This window comes from Macaca mulatta, chromosome 14 (assembly GCF_049350105.2).
Source record: "Macaca mulatta isolate MMU2019108-1 chromosome 14, T2T-MMU8v2.0, whole genome shotgun sequence".
In the NCBI taxonomy this organism is placed as follows: Eukaryota; Metazoa; Chordata; class Mammalia; order Primates; family Cercopithecidae; genus Macaca; species Macaca mulatta.
Window position 1 is genome coordinate 69,986,305 of NC_133419.1, and position 22,244 is coordinate 70,008,548.

Genomic DNA, 22,244 nt, shown 5'->3' on the forward strand with positions numbered 1-22,244 from the left:
GGGATAAGTACTCCAGCAGATCTTTCTCTTTCCTGAACTTCCACCAGCCCCATGGGCCCCAGTCAGCTGGCTCTGTCTCCTTTTATATCTTTTCCAGTTGAAATGCAGAGCAGGATGAGTTGAAATGCAGAGCATCCAGTCTCTGGGCTTCCACAGACGTGATCTCCTAATTATTATAAAACCGTGCCTTAGAACAAACCAGTACTGAGCTTTTACTATTACCCGCACTACTTTATCTCACCACAGACACCCAAGCTGAGCCTTGCTAACAAATCAGTATTTCCTCAAACCACGAAGGAGCTTCAAGCACCCAACAGACTGAGGACTAATGGCAGGGGCCAGAGCCGGCAGAATCATTCTCTGGCCATGAGCCCTTCCTATGATCTTCCAAATTTCTACACTTCTAGATATGTTGAGATCTTCTTTTCTCTGGCATTACCTTCTATAAAAATGCCTCAGGGCAGCAGGTTCTTGTAGAGATAAACATATGTGCCTTGAAACCTCCTCTGTATCCCGAGTCCACAGGCTTTTACACTAGGGCTCACTTAGGGACAGAAATTTCATTATAGGATCTGCTCCAGAGTTGTCCAATAGAAATACAATTTTAAGGTTTCTAGTATCACATTAAAAAAGTAAAATGGAACAGGTACAATGAATAACATATTTTATTTAATCCAATAGAGCCAACATATTATCATTGCAATACGCAAAGGAAAAGTTATTAGTGAGATATTTTACATTATTTTTTGAAGTAAGTATTTGAAATCTGGTATAGATTTTATACTTTGAGCACATCTCAATTCAGACTAGTCATGTGTGAAGTCCTCAATAGACATTGGTGGCTCCTGGATACCACATGGGACAGCCAGTGCCATTCTTCTCCTTGATACTTGTTTCTACCCTCACATGTACCTCATAATTTCTTTTATAGCTGGTTCAAAAAACATATTGCACCTCTCTACCAAAGTCACAGCAGCTCACTCACCAGCTGTTTGTTCCTGTGCTAAGGAAAAGAGAGTGTGGAAAAGCTGGAAGAAATCATCCTCTTCCTGTAAGTGCTTTATATTATTCATATTTTCTCTTTGAATTTTCTTTCTATTCTGAGAGAAAAATATGTATTGGATTGTTTTTCTCTCTCCACTATCCTTTTGTTTTTACTTCAATTTATCTGAAAGATATATATAGTTTTTATTGTTCTATTGCTATTCTTAAATGTAGAGAGGAAGGCCGAAGGTTGTAGTGAAGATTGTAGCGAAGACTCTCTTCAATTTGAGTTTGAAGCTACCCAAATTATCATTATAATGGTTTGGCTTTAGAGCCCAATCCTATACATACTTATACAAAAACACAGTAATTTATTTGGTTATTATTGCATTTTATAGAACCTGGCAAAGATATTACAAGAATGTAAAAATACAGGCCAATTTCTTTCATTAACATAGATGAAAACAAAATCTAAACAATACATTATCAAAATAAATCCAGTATTGCATACAACAAATAATAACAGTGTATTTCAGCAATTTGTGGCCAATATAACAAATTGAAGTAAATCAATGTACTAAGCCACATTAACAGAATAAAAATTACACACAATTATCTCAATAATTTATAGAAAAGACATAGGTAGAATACAGTTTTTCATTTTATACAAAAACTTGTAGCAAATTAACAGATCAGAACTTCCTAAATTTGATCCCCTGCATCAACCAAAAAAAAAAAAAAAACCTGCATCAAATACTATGCTTAACGGCAAAATAATGAAAGCGCCCCCTATCCACGTCAAGACCTGTCATCAGACAAAGATGCCTACTTTCACCACTGGGTGCATCCTAGTACTGAGTAAATGTTTAAAACGAAAGAATTGGCTGGGTGCAGTGGCTCACATCTGTAATCCCAGCACTTTGGGAGATCGAGGTGGGTGGATCACTTGTGGTCAGGAGTTCGAGATCAGCCTGGCCAACACGGTGAAACCCTATCTCTACAAAAATACAAAAATTAGTTGGGCATGGTGGTGGGAGCCTGTAATCCCAGCTACTTGGGATGCTGAGGCAGGAGGTTCGCTTGAACCCAGGAGGCAGACGTTGCAGTGAGCTGAGATTGCGCCACTGCACTCCAGCCTGGGCAACAGAGCGAGATTCCATCTCAAACAAATCCAAAAACCAAAAAAATGACAAAAGAATTGAGAACACAGAAAAACAGAAGATCAGAAGGGAGAATCACATGCTGATAAGCCTCAGGGTACTTATCAGAAGTGGGTGGGAACAGAAGACTATTCAAGAGCTTGGACGACGCAGGGTCATAGGAATTACACAGTTGCAAGGATTAAAATATGGACAAAGAGTAGTGGGAAAGTAATATTTAGAGAAAGTGTAGATGGGGAAGCCATGGTTTGTGACATTATAAAAGGAAACGGTGCCAGCCTCATAATCTAAGAAAACCCCAACACGGCGAGGGGGCACCGTCATGGAGAGAAGCAGAGAAGGGGAAGAATCCTCATAGGCCCTGTATTCATGGTTATGCTGTAACCCAATCACCCAGTATCCTCTCTGAGGCTGATACCTGGAGTAAGCATTGTGATTTTGAGCATACTGGTTGAAAGAGAATGTAGGTCCCACTGAATTGCTGCATACCCCCAGGATCCAGGCAGTCTTCTTGGCCACATCTACCTCCCAGTAATGCTTTCCGGAGGAGAAGTGCTGGGAGCCCAGGACACTACAGTCATAATGCTTTTCCAGACGGGAAGGTCCAGATACTTTAGCTCCCACAAACCTCACCTGTCTCCGGTTTTTAGCCAGGACAAGATTTAAATTAGCTGTGTGTGGATTCAGGGTCACGTCCACTGTAGGAAAAGGTACAACATCAGCAGATGAGAATAGGGACATGGGTCTCATTATGCTGAGAAGAGGAAACACAGGAAGTGGTTGGAGGAACTGGAACTATATGGCGGGGATGGAGGAGGCATCAACACCTAGGACCTGTGTGGCTATGTCTGGGGAGCACATGTGAAAGGAGATCAGAATGTGCCAGCCCAAAGAGGCCACGGCTTCTACTTACCCCAGTAGCTTTGGACATCTGTCAGCTCTGTAATGATAAAAAGAGTCAAGAATGTTGAATAGGACCAGTTGTCTCATGTCTGGTATCTCTCTCCTTACCAGATTGAGGGGCATGGTGAGGAATCCTGTGAGGATGTCACCTGGCCATTTCATCTCCCCTTAAATACAAACTGCATCTTCTTCAGCACACTATGTCCCTCCCTCTGGGACCTCCCTCTTTGCCACTATGCTCAAATACCAACTATATCCTCGATCCTGTTTATTTCTTCCCACGAAGTAATTTCACATCCAAACTCTTTCCTCTGAATCTCCTTACCTCTAAACACTCGCAGCATCCTTTTCAGATCTGGGGCTCGAAACATACTTCTCAGCTTTGTAGGGAGAGCTTCTGGCTTCCTCAGGGTCCAGAACTCACTCCTAGACAGGACACGACTTCTGAGTTCCCACACTGCTGACTATGGGTTCCTCTGCCACCCGTCTCCCTTACCTCCCAAGCCATGGCCTCTTTGGGCTGGGAGGATGAACTCCAATCCTCCTTTCTGAAGAAACTTAGCATCATTTTGCAAACAGCCCTGGCACTGGAGCCAGAAGACCTAGACTAGAAACTATCATCTCACGATCTACATAAACTTGTGTAAGATTTAACTTTTTCTCTGAGATGGAGTCTTGCTCTGTCGCCCAGGCTGGAGTGCAGTTGCGCGATCTCGGCTCACTGCAACCTCCACCTCCCAGGTTCAAGCAATTCTCCTGCCTCAGCCTTCCGAGTAGCTGGAACTATAGGCACATGCCACCACGCCTGGCTAATTTTCTTGTATTTTTAGTAGAGATAGGGTTTCACCATGTTAGCCAGGATAGTTTCGACCTCCTGACCTCGTGATCCGCCCTCCTCGGCCTCCCAAAGTGCTGGGATTACAGGTGTGAGTCACTGCACCTGGCCAACATTTAACTTCTTAATGTCTCATTTTGTTTTTCTGTTGTTATTTTTAGAAAATACTATAATTTTCCTTTTTCTATGTCCTAGAGATGTTATGCAATTCAGTAAAATAATGGCTTGGAAATCTTTTGCTACCTCTAAAACAAGATATAAAATATTTAAAATCAGAGGGGCTGAAGATGTCTGGGTTGAAGACAGAACACCAGGGGCCTGCTGCTGGGGCTTGGAGAGTATCAAGTGAAGGGGTTTCTTCAGAAGAGTCTGTGGGCTTAGGCCCTAGGATTTCTCAGAAAACCTTCAACACAGCATTTTAAGATTTGCTGTCTCTGGGAATGTTATGCCGCCAGCTGGAGAAAAGATATCCTCACCTCCAAATGGAGAGTACAGATTTCAGAAGGGACAACAGGCTTCATATTTTACGTGTCTGTGAGGAGCATGAAGGTACCAAGTGTGCAAGCAGCTTGAGATGTCACCTTGTTGATAAGACTCTGGAGTATGCGATAGAGAACACGTTTGATTCCCGGGCTCAATTATTATCCTCAAGAGCTCGGGTTTATGTTTTTACTGGAATTGAGACAAAAGAAAATCTACTAGGGAACAAGGCCTGGGAGAAAGAAAAAGTCCCAAGAGCAAATTCTTAGACCTTGAGAAATAATGCAGATAGGAATGTCACTGATAAAATTCACGGGCAGGAAATTGCAGTGAGCCGAGATCACACCGCCGCACTCCAGCCTGGGCAACAGAGTGTGACTCTGTCTCAAAAAAAAAAAAAAAAAAAAAATTTACGGGCAAAGAAAATTCCTGTGTATTTTGAGGTAACTATAAACTTAAGAATCAGGGATGAAAGCAGGCACAGAGGTTTACTGAAAAGTACACTTAACAGGGTACTTGGGGAGTCACTGATACTGCAACTCTTTATTCTTTTTTTTTTTTTTGAGGCGGAGTCTGTCTCCCTTTGTCTCCCAGGCTGGAGTGCAATGGCGCGATACTGCAATTCTTTATTCTAAATAACAGTGCTGTCCCCAACTAGTGACCTCCCATCGCCCACATTTTCCTACAGAGAAGCCAGTTCATCCCCTTTAGCTGGGGGTGCCAAAACTCTCGTGTGATGCTCAATTCAAGACTACAGTCTTGAATCTTCCCCACTCTGATTTTTCTCCCCTTTCCCACTGTTCATGGGTAAAGGAATCATCTGTCAATCCAGGGGAGCTACCTCATGTTCTCCTACACATACCTTTCTGTGACATCACTCACATCCTAGGAAGGAAAAAGACAGGTTAAGTCAAGGAGTAACAGGTCATGCCCTTATCCACATTTCTCCTTCCATGTCCACTACCCCATGACATGACACACATAAAGACCATCCTAACATGGAGCCACAGAGCAGAGATAAAAACTCAGGCCAGACTGTCCCTAAGAACCCATGTGAAGACCTCAAAAAATAACTCAACTGACTCATCAGTGTCTCGATTTTCACAACATCGTGTGTGTGCTTATGCGTGTGTAATGTTATGTATGTATAGCATGTATTATTTGTCAGGCATTGTGCCTGGCCTACAGAACCTCAGATGATGAAGTCATAATCTCCATCCTTGAGTAGCTTACATTCTGTTCTGGTTGCTGAAGATACAGGCTCATGGGCTTTAAATATGGTTGCTTCTCAAACTTCACCTTCTCTAACCCTCTACCCTACCTTTGCTGACTTTATCCATTTCCTTCATTTTAACACACACATGTTGATGATTCTCAAATCTGTGCTTCTGCTCAGCCCACTTTCCTTATGATTTTGATTAATATATACACCAGCAAATGAGTCACAGGTACCTCAAATACAAGATGTTTAAAAGAAAACTTATTTCTGCAGCTCTTGTCTCCCTTCCATCCTACTGAATCATACTAGCAACCACCTAGTCACCAAATTTAAGCAAATAGGTAATAATTACCATACATTCACCCTGGCCTCCTATCTTTGCCCAAGTCAGTCCACCTCACATGCTTAATTTCATTTAGCCACGGGTTGTTCACCTTTATCACTGGCACTGCCAGTCTCATTTCCCTGGAATTGGCCTATTCCCTTCTATTTGGTCTCTTTATCTTCTGCTCCATATATCTCAATGACCCTGAAGAAAAGCTTAAGTTTGGTCCATATAACACAAGATTAACTATTTTCTCTGTATTAGGACTGTTTATGGTGGCATTTCATAGAGACACAACTCAAACTGGCTTGAACACACAACGTGGTAGAGGTGCTGTGTGTGTCAATTTGCAGTAAATATCCAGGATTGTATCAATCTTACATTGTGGCTGTACTGAGGAACTGAAATGATCAAATCGATGTGCTATTTTGTGGCGAATTCTCTTATGTTGGCTTTATGTCTATATTTTGAAGCTTTTATCTTGGCTATAAAATCTTAATGGGCAACAATTCACACAGATATGGAAAAGAGAAGGAAGAATGTCTGTGATGGGAAAATTCTAGAAAATTTATTGTTAGAAAAGACTCAAGTTTAAATGTCCATTGGGCCGTCATACTAATGAATGTGGAAGTATCTAAACTAGCAATATGAATTGATGATTCATTTGCATTTAAAAATATTTACAGTTTGAGGAGTGGTGAGGAGCCAGAACAAAAGAGTGAAGGAGAAAGTATCAGGGTAACAATATCAATGATGAGGACAAAACGGCAAGAAGAATAAAATGAAGATGCAAAGCAGGAAGCAGTGAATGAGAAACAGCTGTACTAGGCAGAAAGTAGCTACCCATGGCTCTCATACTAAGACCCAAGAATATGTAAATAAACAATTATTCCACCAAGAAAGAAAGAACAAGAGGAAAGCATGAAGGCAAACAAAACATAAAGAATATCTTACACTCTAAAGGTTACAGAATATCAGAAGGTACATCATGCCTTAAATTCACAGCCACACTATTCATTCTATGCAGAAAACAGCTGCTAAAATTTCAACCTCAGTTCAAGTCCCTCCATCAAATCTTTCTAGGCTTGATACCTTGTAATCTTTGACCTACACACATATAGACCAGAGCCCAGACCCCCAAAACCAGTTCAAATATCTATTACTAGAGTATGTTAAATCATTCTGCTCTAGAGAAGAGAGTGAAAACAAAGAAGGGCTGGTAATACATCATCTCTAAGAATTTAGCTTGGCATAAGTGTGCCTGTGACTAAGCTGGGTAAGAAGCACTTGGCAAATTCCCAACACAGCATCAGAGACAAGAGGTGCCTAATGAACAGTGGTTCTCAATTGGGAGAGCACTGTATTCACCCTGGGGCTATCGTGGCAATGTCTGAAGAAATCTGGGGTTGTCACATCTGGGGTAGTGCTGCTGCCATCTAGTGAGCAGAGGCCAGAGACGCTGCTAAACATCCTACAATGTACAGGAGAATCCCATGCAGCAAAGAATTATCCAGTCAGATATGTAAATAGTGCCAAGACTGAGAAAGAAAGAACAGAAAGAACAACATCAATGGATACAACAGATCTTCTCCACAGCATCAAATAAACTTTCAGACAACCTTTATAAATAAAATGGGGTTTTCCCTTGCATTTGAACTCTGAATTATCTTATGCTTTACTCCGTATCTCTAAACAGTTTAATAGGGGATAGGCACTATAGCACCAAAGGAATGTTTTTTCTTGTCCCTGCAATGATGGTAGTCTGATGTTCCAGAAAGGAAGGAAAGTTAGTTTCTCTTTTCCTTAACTCTCAGATCTGAGCTCCTTCACAAGCCTTACCTGAAGCAGCTCCATTGTTGACCCCTGACATCGACGCTCCAGATCCAAGATGAGCTCTCGCAGTGACTGGCTCTGGTGGACCAGATCATTCTCAGCCTCTTCTATAATTCGTAGCCCCTTCTTCTCTTCCTCTTCCAGCTTTTTCAGCTCTCGCTGCTCCACTCTGTCTAGGATGTTTCGCAGCTGATTAAACTCTGTCTGGATCCTGTGTCTCTCGGGCTCCATCTGATTCTTCAGGAACAGGGAAGAAAAAGAGGCTGCTATTCTGTCACACTGAGGTTCTCCTCTGTTAAAAGCTGGGGAGTTGGGCTCAGGACTGTTTTCCTGGGCCAGGCCTCCCAAGGAGAGGGAGGGTAAATGCTGCAGGAGGAAGCCTTTGTAGCCTTTTCTTCCCTTCTTTTCTCCCTTCAGCTCTGCCCAGACCACTGGCCCCGGGCTGCTTTATCTAGGCCATCTAGACATCAACTGTGATTCCTGGGTGACATTTAGATTCCAGGAAGCCTCCCTCACCTCTGCATCAGCCTCCTCTTCCAATTTTGAGTACTGAGGTAGAAATTACTGGCCTGTGACTAACTGTCTCAGATCTGGGCTTCTTCGCAAGCCTTACCTGCATCTTCCCTTGCATTTGTACTCTGAATGCAATGGAAAAGCCAAAGAGACTGAAACCGTAGAGCAAGATCCAGAATTATGAATTGGGGGAACCCCTAGCCATGGTTCCTCTGCTATGTGATTGTCTCCTAGGTTCAGTTTTGATATGTTTGCTATTTAGCTCCCCTCTCCTCCCCGTTTGGAAGGAATACAGTGGAGGACCAGGCAAAGGGAAGCTCTTCTAGTCATGGCGTCAGAGGACAGACAGGACAAGGACTCCTTTGCCCTCAGCTCCTGTGACCTGCCATGATTCCTGCCCCAGGACATCCTCAGAAAAAGTCCCCCTTGCCTTCCAGCATGTCTTCTTCTCTCTGATAAAAGCTGTTAGCTTCTCAGCTTCCTGCTCCTCATTCTTCAGCTTCTTTAGAGACTCCTGAAACTTTTCCTGGAAGAAACAAATCAGATCACACAGGATCAAGCCTTCAGTTGACTCAGTACACAGACATGGAATGAATGGGACAGAGATTCTGCTAACCTCAAAAGGAGCCTGTCCTAACCTAGGATGAAAACTTGAGAGGGCCAACAAATATTTCATATACATGGGATGAAAACCAACAAGAATAGGCTGGTTCTCCATTCCTCCTTGTGAAGGTGCCTGACCACAAAGCACCTGTGGCTCATGCATGTAATCCCAGCACTTTGGCAGGCTAAGGCGGGCGGATTGCCTGAACTCAAGAGTTTGAGATCAGCCTGGGCAACATGGCAAAACCCCATCTCCACTATACACACACACACACACACACGAAATTAGCTGGGCATGGTGGTGCACACCTGTAGTCCAACCTACTTGGGAGGCTAGGCATGAGAATTGCTTGAACCCAGGAGGCAGAGGTTGCAGTGAGCAGAGATCGCGCCACCGCACTCCAGCCTGGGTGACAGAGAAAGACGCCTTCTCAAAATAAATATGTGAGTAAATAAGTTCCTTTACCTTCACTGCCAACGTATCTCCACACTCAATCAACCAAGGACCCCTTTTCCCCTCAGCAGCTCTATCTACTCAATCTGGAATAGCAAGTAAGAGATAAAGTCTCTATTCTTAATCAGGGAGGCAGTTTCCAGGTTCATTCTCTAGGTAAATGGAAAGACTACAAAGAGATTAGATCAGAGCATGATAAAACGTTAAAACCTACCAAAGACCCTGTTTCTCTGTCTCCCCTTCCATCCTGGGGTCTCACCTGGTACTCCTGGGCAACCTCCTCCACGAGGAACGTGTGGTGACCACGGTGCTCCTGAGACCGCTCACAAAGCCAGCAAATGACCTTCCCATGCTCCTGACAGAAGAGCTGCAGTTTTTCTCCATGGTCTGCACAAAGAACTGCTTTCAGCTGCTTCCCAGGGCCCAACACCACCTCTCTGAGCCGCCTCACTATGTTGGCCAGATGCCGATTAGGCCGCAGGTTCCCTGGCTGGTAGCTGGTCTGGCACACAGGGCAGCTTCTTTCCCCTTCTTGACCAATCATTGATTCCCTGCTATTCGGTGTGATGCAGGCTTGGCAGAAGCTGTGGCCACAGTCTATGCTCAGGGGTTCTGTTAGGAGCTCCAGGCAGATAGGGCAGGTCACGTCTTCTCGTATGTCCACCAGTACTGGTGAAGTCATTGTAGCTACTCTCCTGGCTCCTGCCTGCCTAGCCCTGATTTCTAAGATGTTTCCTGCTTGTAGAATCCTAGGTAGATGAGCAAACAAAAAAAAGGGTCAGGGTAAGAAAGGAGGGAGAATAAAGGAATACTGACTGCCCAGTCCTGGATAAAGAGGTCAGACACCTGGGGTAACAAGGGCTCCTCATTCTAATATCGAATACGTTCTTTATTCTGGCTCACACAAGGCACCGATTTCTTCCCATATTAGAGCAGTGGTTATGATTTCCTCTTTCTCCCATTGAACGGAGTGACAAACTGAGGCCCTGGAAAGGAGGGGCCTGTGTGAGTCACTGTCTGTGTGATGTTTTCTTTTCTTTTTTTTTTTTTTTTTTTTGAGATGGAGACTCACTCTGTCACCCAGGCTGGAATGCAGTGGTACGATCTCAGCTCACTGCAACCTTTGCCTCCCGGGTTCAAGCAGTTCTCCTGCCTCAGCCTCCCAAGTAGCTGGGATTACAGGCACGTGCCACAACACCTGGCTAGTTTTTGTATTTTTAATAGAGACGGAGTTTCACCATGTTAGCCAGGGTGGTCTTCAACTCCTGACCTTAAGTGATGCTCCTCCTTGGCCTCTCAAAGTGCTGGGATTACAGGCATGAGCCACCACACCTGGACTGTGTGATCTTTTCTCACCGAAAACATATCCTCAATGTTAAAAGCACCCAAAACACACTGTTGCCTCAGGATTTTTGCATTTGTTGTTCGTGCTTTACTCTGCTATCTGCATGACTTACTAGCTTCCTACCTATTCCCTTATCAGAAGGGTTTGCTCTGACTAGTCTATTTAGAGCACAGCCACCATACAATCACTCTCCACATATTTACCTCATTTATTTTACTTCTTTTTTTTTGAGATGGAGTCTCACTCTGTAGCCCAGGCTGGAGTGCAGTGGCACGATCTCGACTCACTGCAAGCTCTGCCTTCCGAGATCGTGCCATTCTCCTGCCTCAGCCTCCCCAGTAGCTGGGACTACAGGTGCCCGCCACCACGCCTGGCTAATTTTTTTTGTACTTTTTTAGTAGAGACGGGGTTTCACTGTTAGCCAGGATGGTCTCAATCTCCTGACCTTGTGATCCGCCCACCGTGGCCTCCCAAAGTGCTGGGATTACAGAGGTGAGCCACTGCGCCTGGCCTATTTTACTTCTTACACCACCTAATATAGATCTTTACTTGTCTGAATCCTCACAGTGAAATGTAAGCTCCATGAGATCAGAGACTGTTTTTGTTCATGGTTGTATCCTTGGCAGCTAGCACAGAGCCTGACATATAGGTCCTCAACCTTTGACGAATGAAAGGTTAGAACCCTCTCATCCTCCACACTGATTATCTGTGACCTTTCTTGTGAGCTCTTTCACCTGTTTGCCATCACCCTTGCCGCACTCTTTGGTATTTGATCTCCAAGACTGTGCAAACACTTCCACTTCTTGACAGCCCTGCCCCACATAGAGCCCTCTCCCCCTAAACATGCTGCCCTTCTCAGAAAAAAAAACAAAGAAACAGCAATGGCCACAATAAGGGGAGGTAATGTTTTGTTGTTATTGAAACTGAGTCTTGCTCTATCACCCAGGCTGGAGTGCAGTGGCACTATCTCAGCTCACTGCAACCTCTGCCTCCCAGGTTTAAGCGATTCTCGTGCCTCAGCCTCCTGAGTAGCTGTGATTACAGGCGAGCATCACCATGCCCAGCTAATTTTTGTATTTTTAGTAGAGACGGGGTTTCACCGTGTTGGCCAGGCTGGTATCGAACTCCTGACCTCAAGTGATCTGCCTGCCTCGGCCTCCCAAAGTGCTGGGATTACAGGCATGAGCCACTGCACCCAGCCTGGGGAGGTAAAATTTTTACAACTCATGATTCTGTAACCACTTGTGATTTAGAAATCATCTTCTCCTGCTTTCTTTATACCTCATGGGACAACTCTGCATAACTAAGAGTATTCTCGATTCTTCAATAAGGAGAGACATTAAGTGACTTCACAAAATCATGCATCTTGTAAGTTGTAGCATTGGCATAACCTAACCTTTCCAGGGTCCTAGTTCAAAGCTTTGTCCTCAAACTCATAACTGTGACCAAAGACAGTCACTGGTGAAGGCTATAAAAGTCAGGCACTGACTAAGTGCTTTCGAAGTATGAAAATGGGAGAGATCCTATTTGATGATGGGATTTTGCCAGGGCCTGTCTTAAACTTCAGCAGGATCCTAAGGGGGCCCATATGTAAGGAGAGGTGGCTGGTAAGGCAGTTGAGGCCTTATATCTTCATTGAGAAATACTACCTTTATTCATTTTTCTTGAAAGAGTTGTTGATAAATTACATTACCATTATTTAAAATCACACTGAGAATACTCTTCAGAAAATTTTAAAACCTGTTTCCAGCATTGAGTTATTTTCATCGGGGGCCATTTGCTCTCCTTGCCTACCTGGAGTTGTGTTTGTGCCACCAAAGAAGAGCCAGCTAACACTGCCTATTTGAAGCTCTGGCCCTGGTCCCAGGCGCGACCTCGGTGTTCTGAACAGGCCATAGTGGGTAGAGAGCAGGTGGAATTCTCTAACTTGTCTTTGGCTGGTTTCCCAGCAAAAGTAAAAAACACAAGGCCCTGTAAATTGTACCAATTTACCCCCATCTTGAGGACCTGGTAGATTTTAAAAGTATATCAAAATGCCTCCCAATAACAGCACTCCTCCTAGAAGAAAGGGCCTGAGAAAGTGTCTCAGATAAGGACGAGAAAAAGTCATGGGACATAAGCATAAGCCTCCTAGCGGCCCTGCTGGGGGAATCTAGTGAGCTGAAAACAGGTCCTTGGTGCTGCCCTCTAGTGTTCTGTGGTGCTCCTGCAAGTACTGGCCTGGGTCTTCAGCTTTGCCATGATTAGTAGCAGCAACGCTCACAGCAAATATTTACAGAAAGCCCACCAGGTACTGAGCAAGAACTTAATTATTTTGTATGTAATAACTCAATAATTCCATATAACAACATTACATTACAAACGTCCCTTAAATCTCATTTCATAGTTGTATAAACTGATATTAAAGTAGATCCTTTAAGTGGCGAGGCCGGTTTTGAATGCAGATACGCAGGCTACAGAGCTGGAGCTCTTATTACTCCTTTATATTCCTCATCTCCATAAAGGGTGCAAAATATAATTATCAACAAATTAATGAACCCTGTACATCTAACTGGTAGTATTAATTGGTATTACAGATGTACTTACCTATTATCTGAGAGTCTGTTTAACCAAATTAATCACGCCTGTGGGAACTGCACTATTATTTCCTTTGTTAATATCTCCTACCATACCTAGATCATCTCACTTAGCACACTGCACTATAAGGCTCTATTTCCTTTGATAAATTAGCATTATGAGGGCAGAGGCCCAGTCTCACTTTATCTTCCAGGTGCCCCAGACCTTAGCATTGCAACTAAGACAGGAAATGATCAATTAACTTTATACTAGATTATAACTTACTGCTGAGCTTATAGTTGGTCTTGATGTTGGCACTAGAGTATAGAAATAAATGCGCTATCTTATGAAACTGTTACTGTTAAAAAATAATTGTGTTGGTATTATATTTTAATTGAAAGTCCAATTCCAATCCATCTTCCCCAACAAACACATGCACAATTTCATTTCAGGCAAAACTGTACTTAGTGTAGCCAGTTCTCTTGAAGGAGAATTGCTGCCTCATAAATGCAATGTAGTAATAGTCCCAAACTGAAAAGAATTCATGACATCACTAGCTGGTAAATGAACAAACTGTGGTGTATCCATACAATGGCATATTACCAAACAATTAAACTGTTGTATTAATACACACAACAAGATAAATCTCAAAAGCATGCAAAGTGAAAGAACCCAAACATCAAATTTAAGTTATTGTATGATGTTATTTATATGAAATCCTAAAAAAGAGAAAGCTATAGTATTTGAAAGCACATCCGTGGAAGCCAGGGCCCAGGAGAGGGAGAAAAGGATGAACTGCAAAGGGCATAAGGAAATTTGAAGGGTGATGGAAACGCCCTTTACATATCATGATCACGGTGGTGGTTACACAACTGACTGCAACTGTGAAAATTCACAGAATTGTATGCTTAAAATTTGTAACTTACTAGATGGAAATTATAACTCAATAAACATGACAGAAACAAAAAAATAGAAGAAAAATTAAAGGCTTGATTTCTGATCTTCTAAGCACAATGGAACTGTGCTGTCAAACATGTAGCCACATATGGCTATTCAGCATTTGAAGTGTGGTTACTCAGAAAAGGGGTGTTTTAGATACAAAACACACATTGGATTTTGAAGATTTAGTTTAAAAAAATTAAAGTAGTTTATTAATTTTTTAATATTGATCACATGTCCTAATTGTATTTTGCATGTATTGGGTTAAAGAAAATATATTAAAATTAATTTCACCTGCTTATTTTTTAATGAGGCTACTTGAATAAGTAACATTACATATGTGGCTTCATTCTATTTCTATTTCATAAAAACATATAAATGTCCTTTTTTTCGGATCTAATATGCTGCTTTAGATATTCATCTAATACTCTGCTTTAGACAGAAAAATTCTTGAGCAGAAAAAAGATGTAAGAGTTGAGCTGTCTTGTCGAAGCTGAGGCTTGAGAAAGAAATTGTGAAGGAGGGAAGCATACAGTTAGCATAGGTTTGAGTGACCCTTGCCCAAACACCAGCAAGCCTTTACTGCCCACTGCAGCTGAGTGCAGCCCAAGGGAGATATGGCAGGCTGCCAGTTTCCAACTGAGGCCAAGTCTCCAGAGCAGAGTGGATGGGCTGAGAGAAGGCATTCTGACTGTGAGGAGTGCAGACGAGGAGAGCCTGCAGTCCCAGAGCCCAGTGGATCAAATTAGCAGAAGAAAGAGCCCAAATTCACAACCAGGTGGGACCAATTAAACCAGAACCAGATGCGTGAAAAAGGTCTGCTAACTAGCAACGCTGCAACCACTTGGAGTTCTTTATGCAGAATCTCAGTCTTTCCTGGAATGATTCAGAATCTGCACTTTAATAAGTTCTCTAGATGATTCTTATGCCCATTAAGGCTTCAGAAGCACTGCCTTAGATAAAAGACCTTCTTTCCCAGGTGGATACAATTTAGGGAGCAAAACAGCTAGAAGAGGGAAGGGGACAGAGAATGGCCTGCTATTTAGATATGAAGCATCTTTTAGAATGGAAGCTCGCATTGATATCAAAATGGCTTTCAGAATAAAAATCAGTGACTCAGCAGGGGATACTGGTGCTGGTGCAGGCTGAGGGTTCAGAGTTAGGAATGACAGAGCAGGCCTGTCCACAAGCTGGGAGCCTTAGTGAAAGTGGAATAAAATAGGTGGCAATTGCATTTATAAGAGAATTGGGCATGAGTTCTTGCACTTTAGGAATAACATTTTTTTTTATCTTTGTGTAGGGTTATATTTAACCTATTATCTGGAATTGATTAACAGGACTCAATAAATATTTGAATTGGAACGTAATCAGTTTCAAAACAAAAAACTTAATTTGCACTTCAAAAGAATTTCTACCCCCTGCAGTTCACAAACCTATAATTTAAAAATTGTTTTGATTGTGCATTTTTTTAAAGCTAGGCATGGAGTTTGCCAGTAATAATGACCATAATTTTGACATGATGTCAGACAGCCTCCTACGTGTTTAAATCTGTCTCGCTTAATCCTCACCAGAACAGAATAGGATATACATATTACTCCATCCCTCTTATAGATGAAATAAACTAAAGCTCAAAGAAGTCAACAGTCTTCGGGCACACAGCCAGTGTCTGTCAGAGTCAGGATTTGAACACATGCAGTCTGGCTCCGAACCACACATTTCTGTCTCTATTGACTGATTGATTAAATAAAATGTCTCTAACCTCAGTGGGGTCATTTGCGGTGAGGAAGAAAAAGAAATAAAGATATAATGAGTTCCGAAAGGGAAAGGACCTTATCTCTTTCACTGCCCTGTCACCTCTGCCAGAAGTACAATAAGAGCCAGTCAACAGAACGGTAGACATCCCTCTCTGACCCGCACATCTGGGGAATGAGAAGCCAAGTAATTTCCAGATGTAAGCAGTATCAGGTGGTCAAAGCTCTTCAGAGCAATCCAAGGCGCCTTAAACTAATTTTAAGGAACAGAGGGCGCTCACTCCTCTTTTATCTTAACTCAACCACGCATGACTCTGCTCCGTTCCGAGAAAGGCAGGGGCTTCCTCCTCCGCCAGCCTTTGGCCGTTGAACGGACAGACCTACAGGTCAGGACTTTGCTCAACTCCCAACTCCGTCTGGGAGGAGTCGGGCCGCCTGGGGTGGAGGATAAATGGTGCTCACTTCCTGGAGCGGCCAGGCTGGAGATGGGGGGAGGGGATGGGGGGAAGGGGGGAAGGGATGCTGACTCTGAATCCACGCCTGACAAATCGTTTGCAGTGATTCCCTAATGCAAAGTTTCCAGAGCTGCCTCCCCTACATATTTTAGCTTCTAGAATCGAGGTTTCACTCTCACTACGCTTTACACGGCCTATTCCCAGCTGCAAAGGTGCCTCTTCTGTGCTCCCTTCCCAAACTTGAGTCAACTGGAAAATGCAGAAGTCTCCCTCATTCTTCTTTCACCCGTGAACCCCCAACCCGACCCGCAGGGCGGGTCAAACTCTCCAGACAAGTGGGGACAGCGGTAGCTGGCCAGAAAATGAACTTGCTCACTAACCTGGAATCTGTGGCCTGGATCAGAGCCGAAGACTTGCAGCAGCCGCGTCCTCCACCCAAGCCGAAAGACTCTAGGGGGAAGGGGCGGGACCAGGGGAGGAGGAGGGTCAAATTGTCCAGCACCGCAGGAGATCCAGCAGATTCCATGGGTGTGGTCACCAGCGACCCCTCAGGTGGTAAGGGAGATCGAGATAGTTTTTGAGGCTGGTCCCGGTGGCTCACCCCTGTAATCCCAGCACCCTGGGAGGCCGGGGCGAGCGGATCACGAGGTCAAGAGATTGAGACCAGCCTGGCCAACATGGTGAAACCCCGTCTCTACTAAAAATACAAAAATTAGCTGGGCGCGCCTGTAGTCCTAGATACTCGGGAGGCTGAGGCAGGAGAATCGCTTGAACCCGGGAGGCGGAGGTTGCACTCCAGCCTGGTAACAGAGCGATACTCTTGTCTCAAAAAAAAAAAAAAAAAAAAAAAAGGTTTTGAAGGTAGCAACGCAAAGCTGTTCAACTTACCTGATGAATGGCAAATCCGGAGGCTTTTGAGAACACCAGGCCAGAGATGACCCTTGTAAATTGTCTGCAGTGTACTGTAGCTTTCCAATATCATAACAGAGTTTAATTACACTGATAATACACCTGTACTCCATATAAACATATTAATGTAAATGTCTAAATAGAAACAAAGTTATACGAGTGAGTAAAAGCCCCTTTGCATAATGGCATGTTTTGCCAAACGATCATTAAAATTCATCAATTTAAAATTACATGTATGTATGTATAAAGCTGTGTGTGTGTATCTGTAATTTTGACCTATATAGCTAGAAAACAATCTTTGTTTTTATTTAGGTCTTATGAATACATGTAAAGCTTATAGAGCCTCAGAACTCTAACTACAGAGTTTCAATAGCACAGAAACTCTGAGAAGAAAAAGAATGTCAAAGTTCCTCCTAAGGAGACTGATTAGATGAGTGTCACCTTGCCTTAGAAGGTGGACTGGGGAGGGAGGTATAGAGAAAGAAGGGACTGGGGTATCCAGATAAAAGTCTGGATGAAGGATTGGGCAATAGGGAGAGAGCTGGGTTAAGTATCAAGAGATTTCTCTCAACAGTCCTTAGGCGAATGAAAGGTCATTAGAATCTCATAAGTGCGGACATGTGTCACTATTTCAGTGAGTACCTCATGTCCGCAGGTTTAAGAAGCCATACGAAGGACATTTCAGATCATCCTTTGTGTAGCTTTCTTCACAACGGTTTTAGGTATGGCTGCCTCCATATTGCCCATGGATGACGCTTCAGGTCAAAGCCTGCTTACGTTCTGAAATTTTCCTGGCCCCACCCAAACTGCCCAGTATGGTCACCACCCTGCCACTGGCCCAGCCCACATTTAAGTCCCTTGGAATACAAAATGGTATGATTGACACCCAGAGGGTTAGAAGTATTGGAAAAGGGATGGAGAGGCCCAACCCAGAGTCTCTTCTCGGGCCATTTTCTAAGAGACGATATAAATGGAAGTAACTTATAGGCTCCATAGTCTTGTCAGCATAGGGCTACATTTCTGGGGCTAGTAGGCTCAGTTAACAAAAAGGATGTTGGCTGGGCGTGGTGGCTCGCTTGTAGTCCCAGCATTTTGGGAGGCCAAGGTAGAAGGATAGCTTGAATCCAGGATTTTGAGGCCAACTTCGGCAACGTAGTAAAACCCTGTCTAAAAAAAAAGAAAATTGCCAGGCATGGTGGTACGTGCCTGTAGTCCCAGCTACTTGGGAGGCTGAAAGGTGGGAGAGGATCACTTGAGCCTGGAAGGTCCAGGCTGCGGTGAGCCATGATCCTGCTACTGCACTCCAGCCTGGGTGACACAGTGATAACCAGTCTCAAAACAAAAAAGAAAACAAAAAACAGAATAAAAGACTATTTCTCAGTGTGCAGAGTTTTTCCTTTTTGTTTGCTAACCAAGGCAGTTTTTATTTTCTCTGTAACTAATTTCTCATCTTGAACAGGGAGATTGGGCATTCTGATGGTTGAGAAGAAATGAAGGTACTTGGCAATAATTCAAGGGGTCTCAAAAAGTTAGATATAAATTTACCATATGATCCATCAAATCCACTCGTAGGAATCTACTCAAGAAAAATGAAAACATATCCATGCAAAGATTTGTACAGAAAAGTTCATAGTAGTTTTACTCATATTAAAAAATGGAATCAACCCAACTGTCCAACAAGTGTTAAATAGATTGAAAAAACAAGTGGTATACCCAATACAGTGGGTATTAGTGTTATTAGTATTACTATTATTATTATTACTAGTATTAGTATTACTGTTAGTGTTAAAAGGGAACCAAGTATGTGGATTCAGAGGCTTGGTGGGGTGATATGATGCATCCAGTAGGACAGGTTTGAAGGTAATGAGGGCACAGATTTGCTGGCAGCCCCAAGTTCCTGAATACTCAGAGTACTTGCAGTTCTAGACTCAAGACCCACTGCTGCAGTTCTAGACTCAGGGTGGCATTAACGGATCCAGCCTGTTATTATAACAATACTCAATATGTTAAATACTCAGTATATGCCAGGAATATTGTTTAGTACACAGGTTAAGGTATCAAGATTTCTTAAGAGCAATAAGTGGATATCAACATTTGATAGGAAAGAGGTTTCAGGAAAAGCAAAAAAGACCATGACAAGGGTCACAGAACATTCTCACAGCCAAATAGTGACAAAAAATACAAACTCAGGAGACAGATTTTCTGTGAGTAAATCTCTAATATACTCGAATATATTTTCTTTGAGGAAATCTCTTATATATTCACAGGAGACAGACTTCCTGTGACAAAATCTCTAGTATATTTTTTCAGTACAACTTGTTTGAAAGCAGTGTTAGATGATTCTTGTGGTCAGAAATGTTTCTGCCGCTCTCATGGAAAACCCTCCTTAACTCATTACTACCAGCTGGGAACTGACGGGAACAAAAGAAAAGGAAAAAGTAGATACTGCAAGGCCAAGATTAAGACTCAGGGTAGTTTATGCTTGAGAATTCAGGATAGATCTAACTGGATTTTCTGAAAGATAATTGTTAACATCTGATTAGAGGAAGAACTTCAGTAAAACCAAATAAAAACAAATTTCAGTGAGAAACATTTCTTGTTCTAGAGACTTAGGGATATAGTAGAAACAAGCCACCAATTTTGTTTTCAGATGCTTCTGATCATCAAACATGGACCCAATTAATGTATGCTTTTTCTTTCCTCTTTTTTTTTTTTTTTTTTTTTTCTGAGACAGTCTCACTCTGTTGCCCAGGCTGGCATGTAGTAGCACGATCTCAGCTCACTTCAGCCACAAACTCTCGGGCTCAAGTGATCCTCCCACTTCAGCCTGTCAAGTAGTTGAGACTAACAGCACACACCACCATGCCAGGTAAATTTTTGTGTATTTTGTAGAGACAGGATTTCACTATGTTGCCCAGGCTGGTCTCAAACTTCTGGACTCAAGCGATTTGCCCACCTCAGTCTCCCAAAGTGCTGGGATTACAGGTGTGAGCCACCATGCCTGGCCCCATCTTTCCTTTGATATTTTATATTCTCTTCCTTCCTTCCTTCTTTTTAAAAATTTATTTTGTTCTTTCTTTTCAGCAGACACATATTAAACTATATATGTCACATAGCACAGTATTTAAGATGGTATTTAAGATGATAGACTCTGGAACCAGTTTTGCCAAGATTCAAATCCTAGCTCATTTACTTACCATCTGTATGATTTGGGGCAAGTTACTTAACCTCTGTTGGGCCTCAGTTTCCCTATCTGTAAAATACCTACTGCATAGAGTCATTGTGAAGACTAAATATGCAAATATATGTGGAGTACTTAGGACAGTTCCTGAAACACAATAGATCGTCAATCAGTGAAAGGTAGCGTTATTAACTATAATGAAGTACCAAGCATTTGGCAGGGCTCTGGAGTAATACCGATGAATAAAACATGAATTTTGCTATGCGTATATTCACATTCTAGTCAATTTGAAGAAAATCAAACTAGTCACTTAAATATAGCTTTTTGTTTGTTTGTTAACTATTATCTCATCTTCTCTAAATCCCCTTCCTAGATAATCCCATCCACTTTGCTAGCTGACAAAGTCCGAACATTAACTACAGATCAGACCTCTTTTGGGCTTCAGAGTCCATGTGAATAACTCACAGGTAGAACAAAAACAAGATGTTGTAACCTCAGTGGACTAATCTGGTTCAACTTTTATGTGTCAAAGTTGTGAGCTGTTTTTCAATTGCCATAGCCCCCTGGGCTAAAGGTCACATAGCCTGAACATGCCCAGATAAACCAAGCATGCAACCACAGGTGGAACTCAAGTGCTCAGACTGAGGAGTAGGGACTGAATTAAGAAGGGACATCACGTGGCAGAATTCAGGATCTAATCAGATCGAGCCCTTGCAACACCCCAAGGCAGGATCCAATCAGATGATGCCTCCCAGCATCACCTCATTGCAAGATCCAATCAGATCATACCTCATTAATCATTTCTTCTGTCTCCTTGCCAGTCTACTTGCAATAAAGCTTTGCTTTTCTCAAAAGGTGCCATGGTATTGGCTTGTATGTATGTCAAGAGGCAAGCCCATTGATTGCTCAGTAACAGTATATAGTAGTAGTGTTTATTTGCCCACCAATTTGTTTATTCTCCTTTATTACTTATCTTGATGAATGGTACAACTCGCCTTTTTAGTTCCTCAGAAACAATGAACTCGTACATTCTTTCCTCTTCCTCATCCCAACATTCAATTTTTGCCCTTTTAATTTATCCTTTTGAAGAAGTTTTGTCGATTTGATTTATTTCTCTCCATCTTTACTGTCACTATCTTGTACAGATGCAAGTAGACCATTCCTATAGTCCACTAATTTGTCTTTTTTATTTTAGCCTGATTTCTGTTAAAAGACTTTTTTTTAAAAAATGAGAGTTTATAGACATATAAAATGAACACATGCCGAAGATTTATTTAGTTAATTAAGGAGAGAATCAGCAAGATGGTGTAACCAACCCAAAGGAGAATTTAAAAACACACATAAACATAGGCGATCAGAAAGACTTGCAATGAATTTACAAAGAGAGGAAAACAAGTCAACATCCACAATAGAATCATCATATACATGTCTCTTTGAGAGAATTAATTTGCATTTCTATGGGCAAAATCACTTGCATGATTTTCAGCTCAATATAATTTACATAATAAATTGTATTAAGCTCAAAGACAATAAAAAGCTAAGAAAACTCAGAAGAGTACACCAGATGAGTAAGCATTTTTTTATTTTAAAATCTTTCATAATTTTTCTTCTAAGATTCCATCTACAGTGACTATTTGACCAGTTTGGAATACAAACAAATATACTCCACTGTATTTATTATAACCTCTCAGCTTGGATTTTTGAGGAAAAGAAAAACTTCAGTTGTCTGAGATGGGTATGATAAAAATGTGTGGCAGGGGGCCAGGTGCCCTGACTCACGTCTGTAATCCCAGCACTTT

General features: G+C 42.4%; 2 protein-coding genes across 2 annotated transcripts in view; one reads left to right on the forward strand and one right to left on the reverse strand.

Annotated features, from left to right (window-relative positions):
• Window positions 1-22,244, forward strand: part of LOC106993361 (uncharacterized) — a 100,985-nt gene that overhangs the window by 8,527 nt on the left and 70,214 nt on the right. Inside the window, exon 3 of the mRNA XM_077964890.1 lies at window positions 932-1,051. Coding sequence (XP_077821016.1) covers window positions 932-1,051 — 120 coding nt within the window. The remainder of the gene's footprint in view (window positions 1-931; window positions 1,052-22,244) is intronic.
• On the reverse strand, window positions 642-16,816 carry TRIM6 (tripartite motif containing 6). Its single transcript, NM_001205183.2, is given in 8 exon segments — window positions 642-2,842; window positions 3,058-3,084; window positions 3,373-3,473; window positions 5,225-5,247; window positions 7,746-7,976; window positions 8,683-8,778; window positions 9,569-10,058; window positions 16,736-16,816. Coding segments are annotated over 7 exon segments (1,467 nt in total). The 5' UTR covers window positions 9,992-10,058; window positions 16,736-16,816; the 3' UTR covers window positions 642-2,276.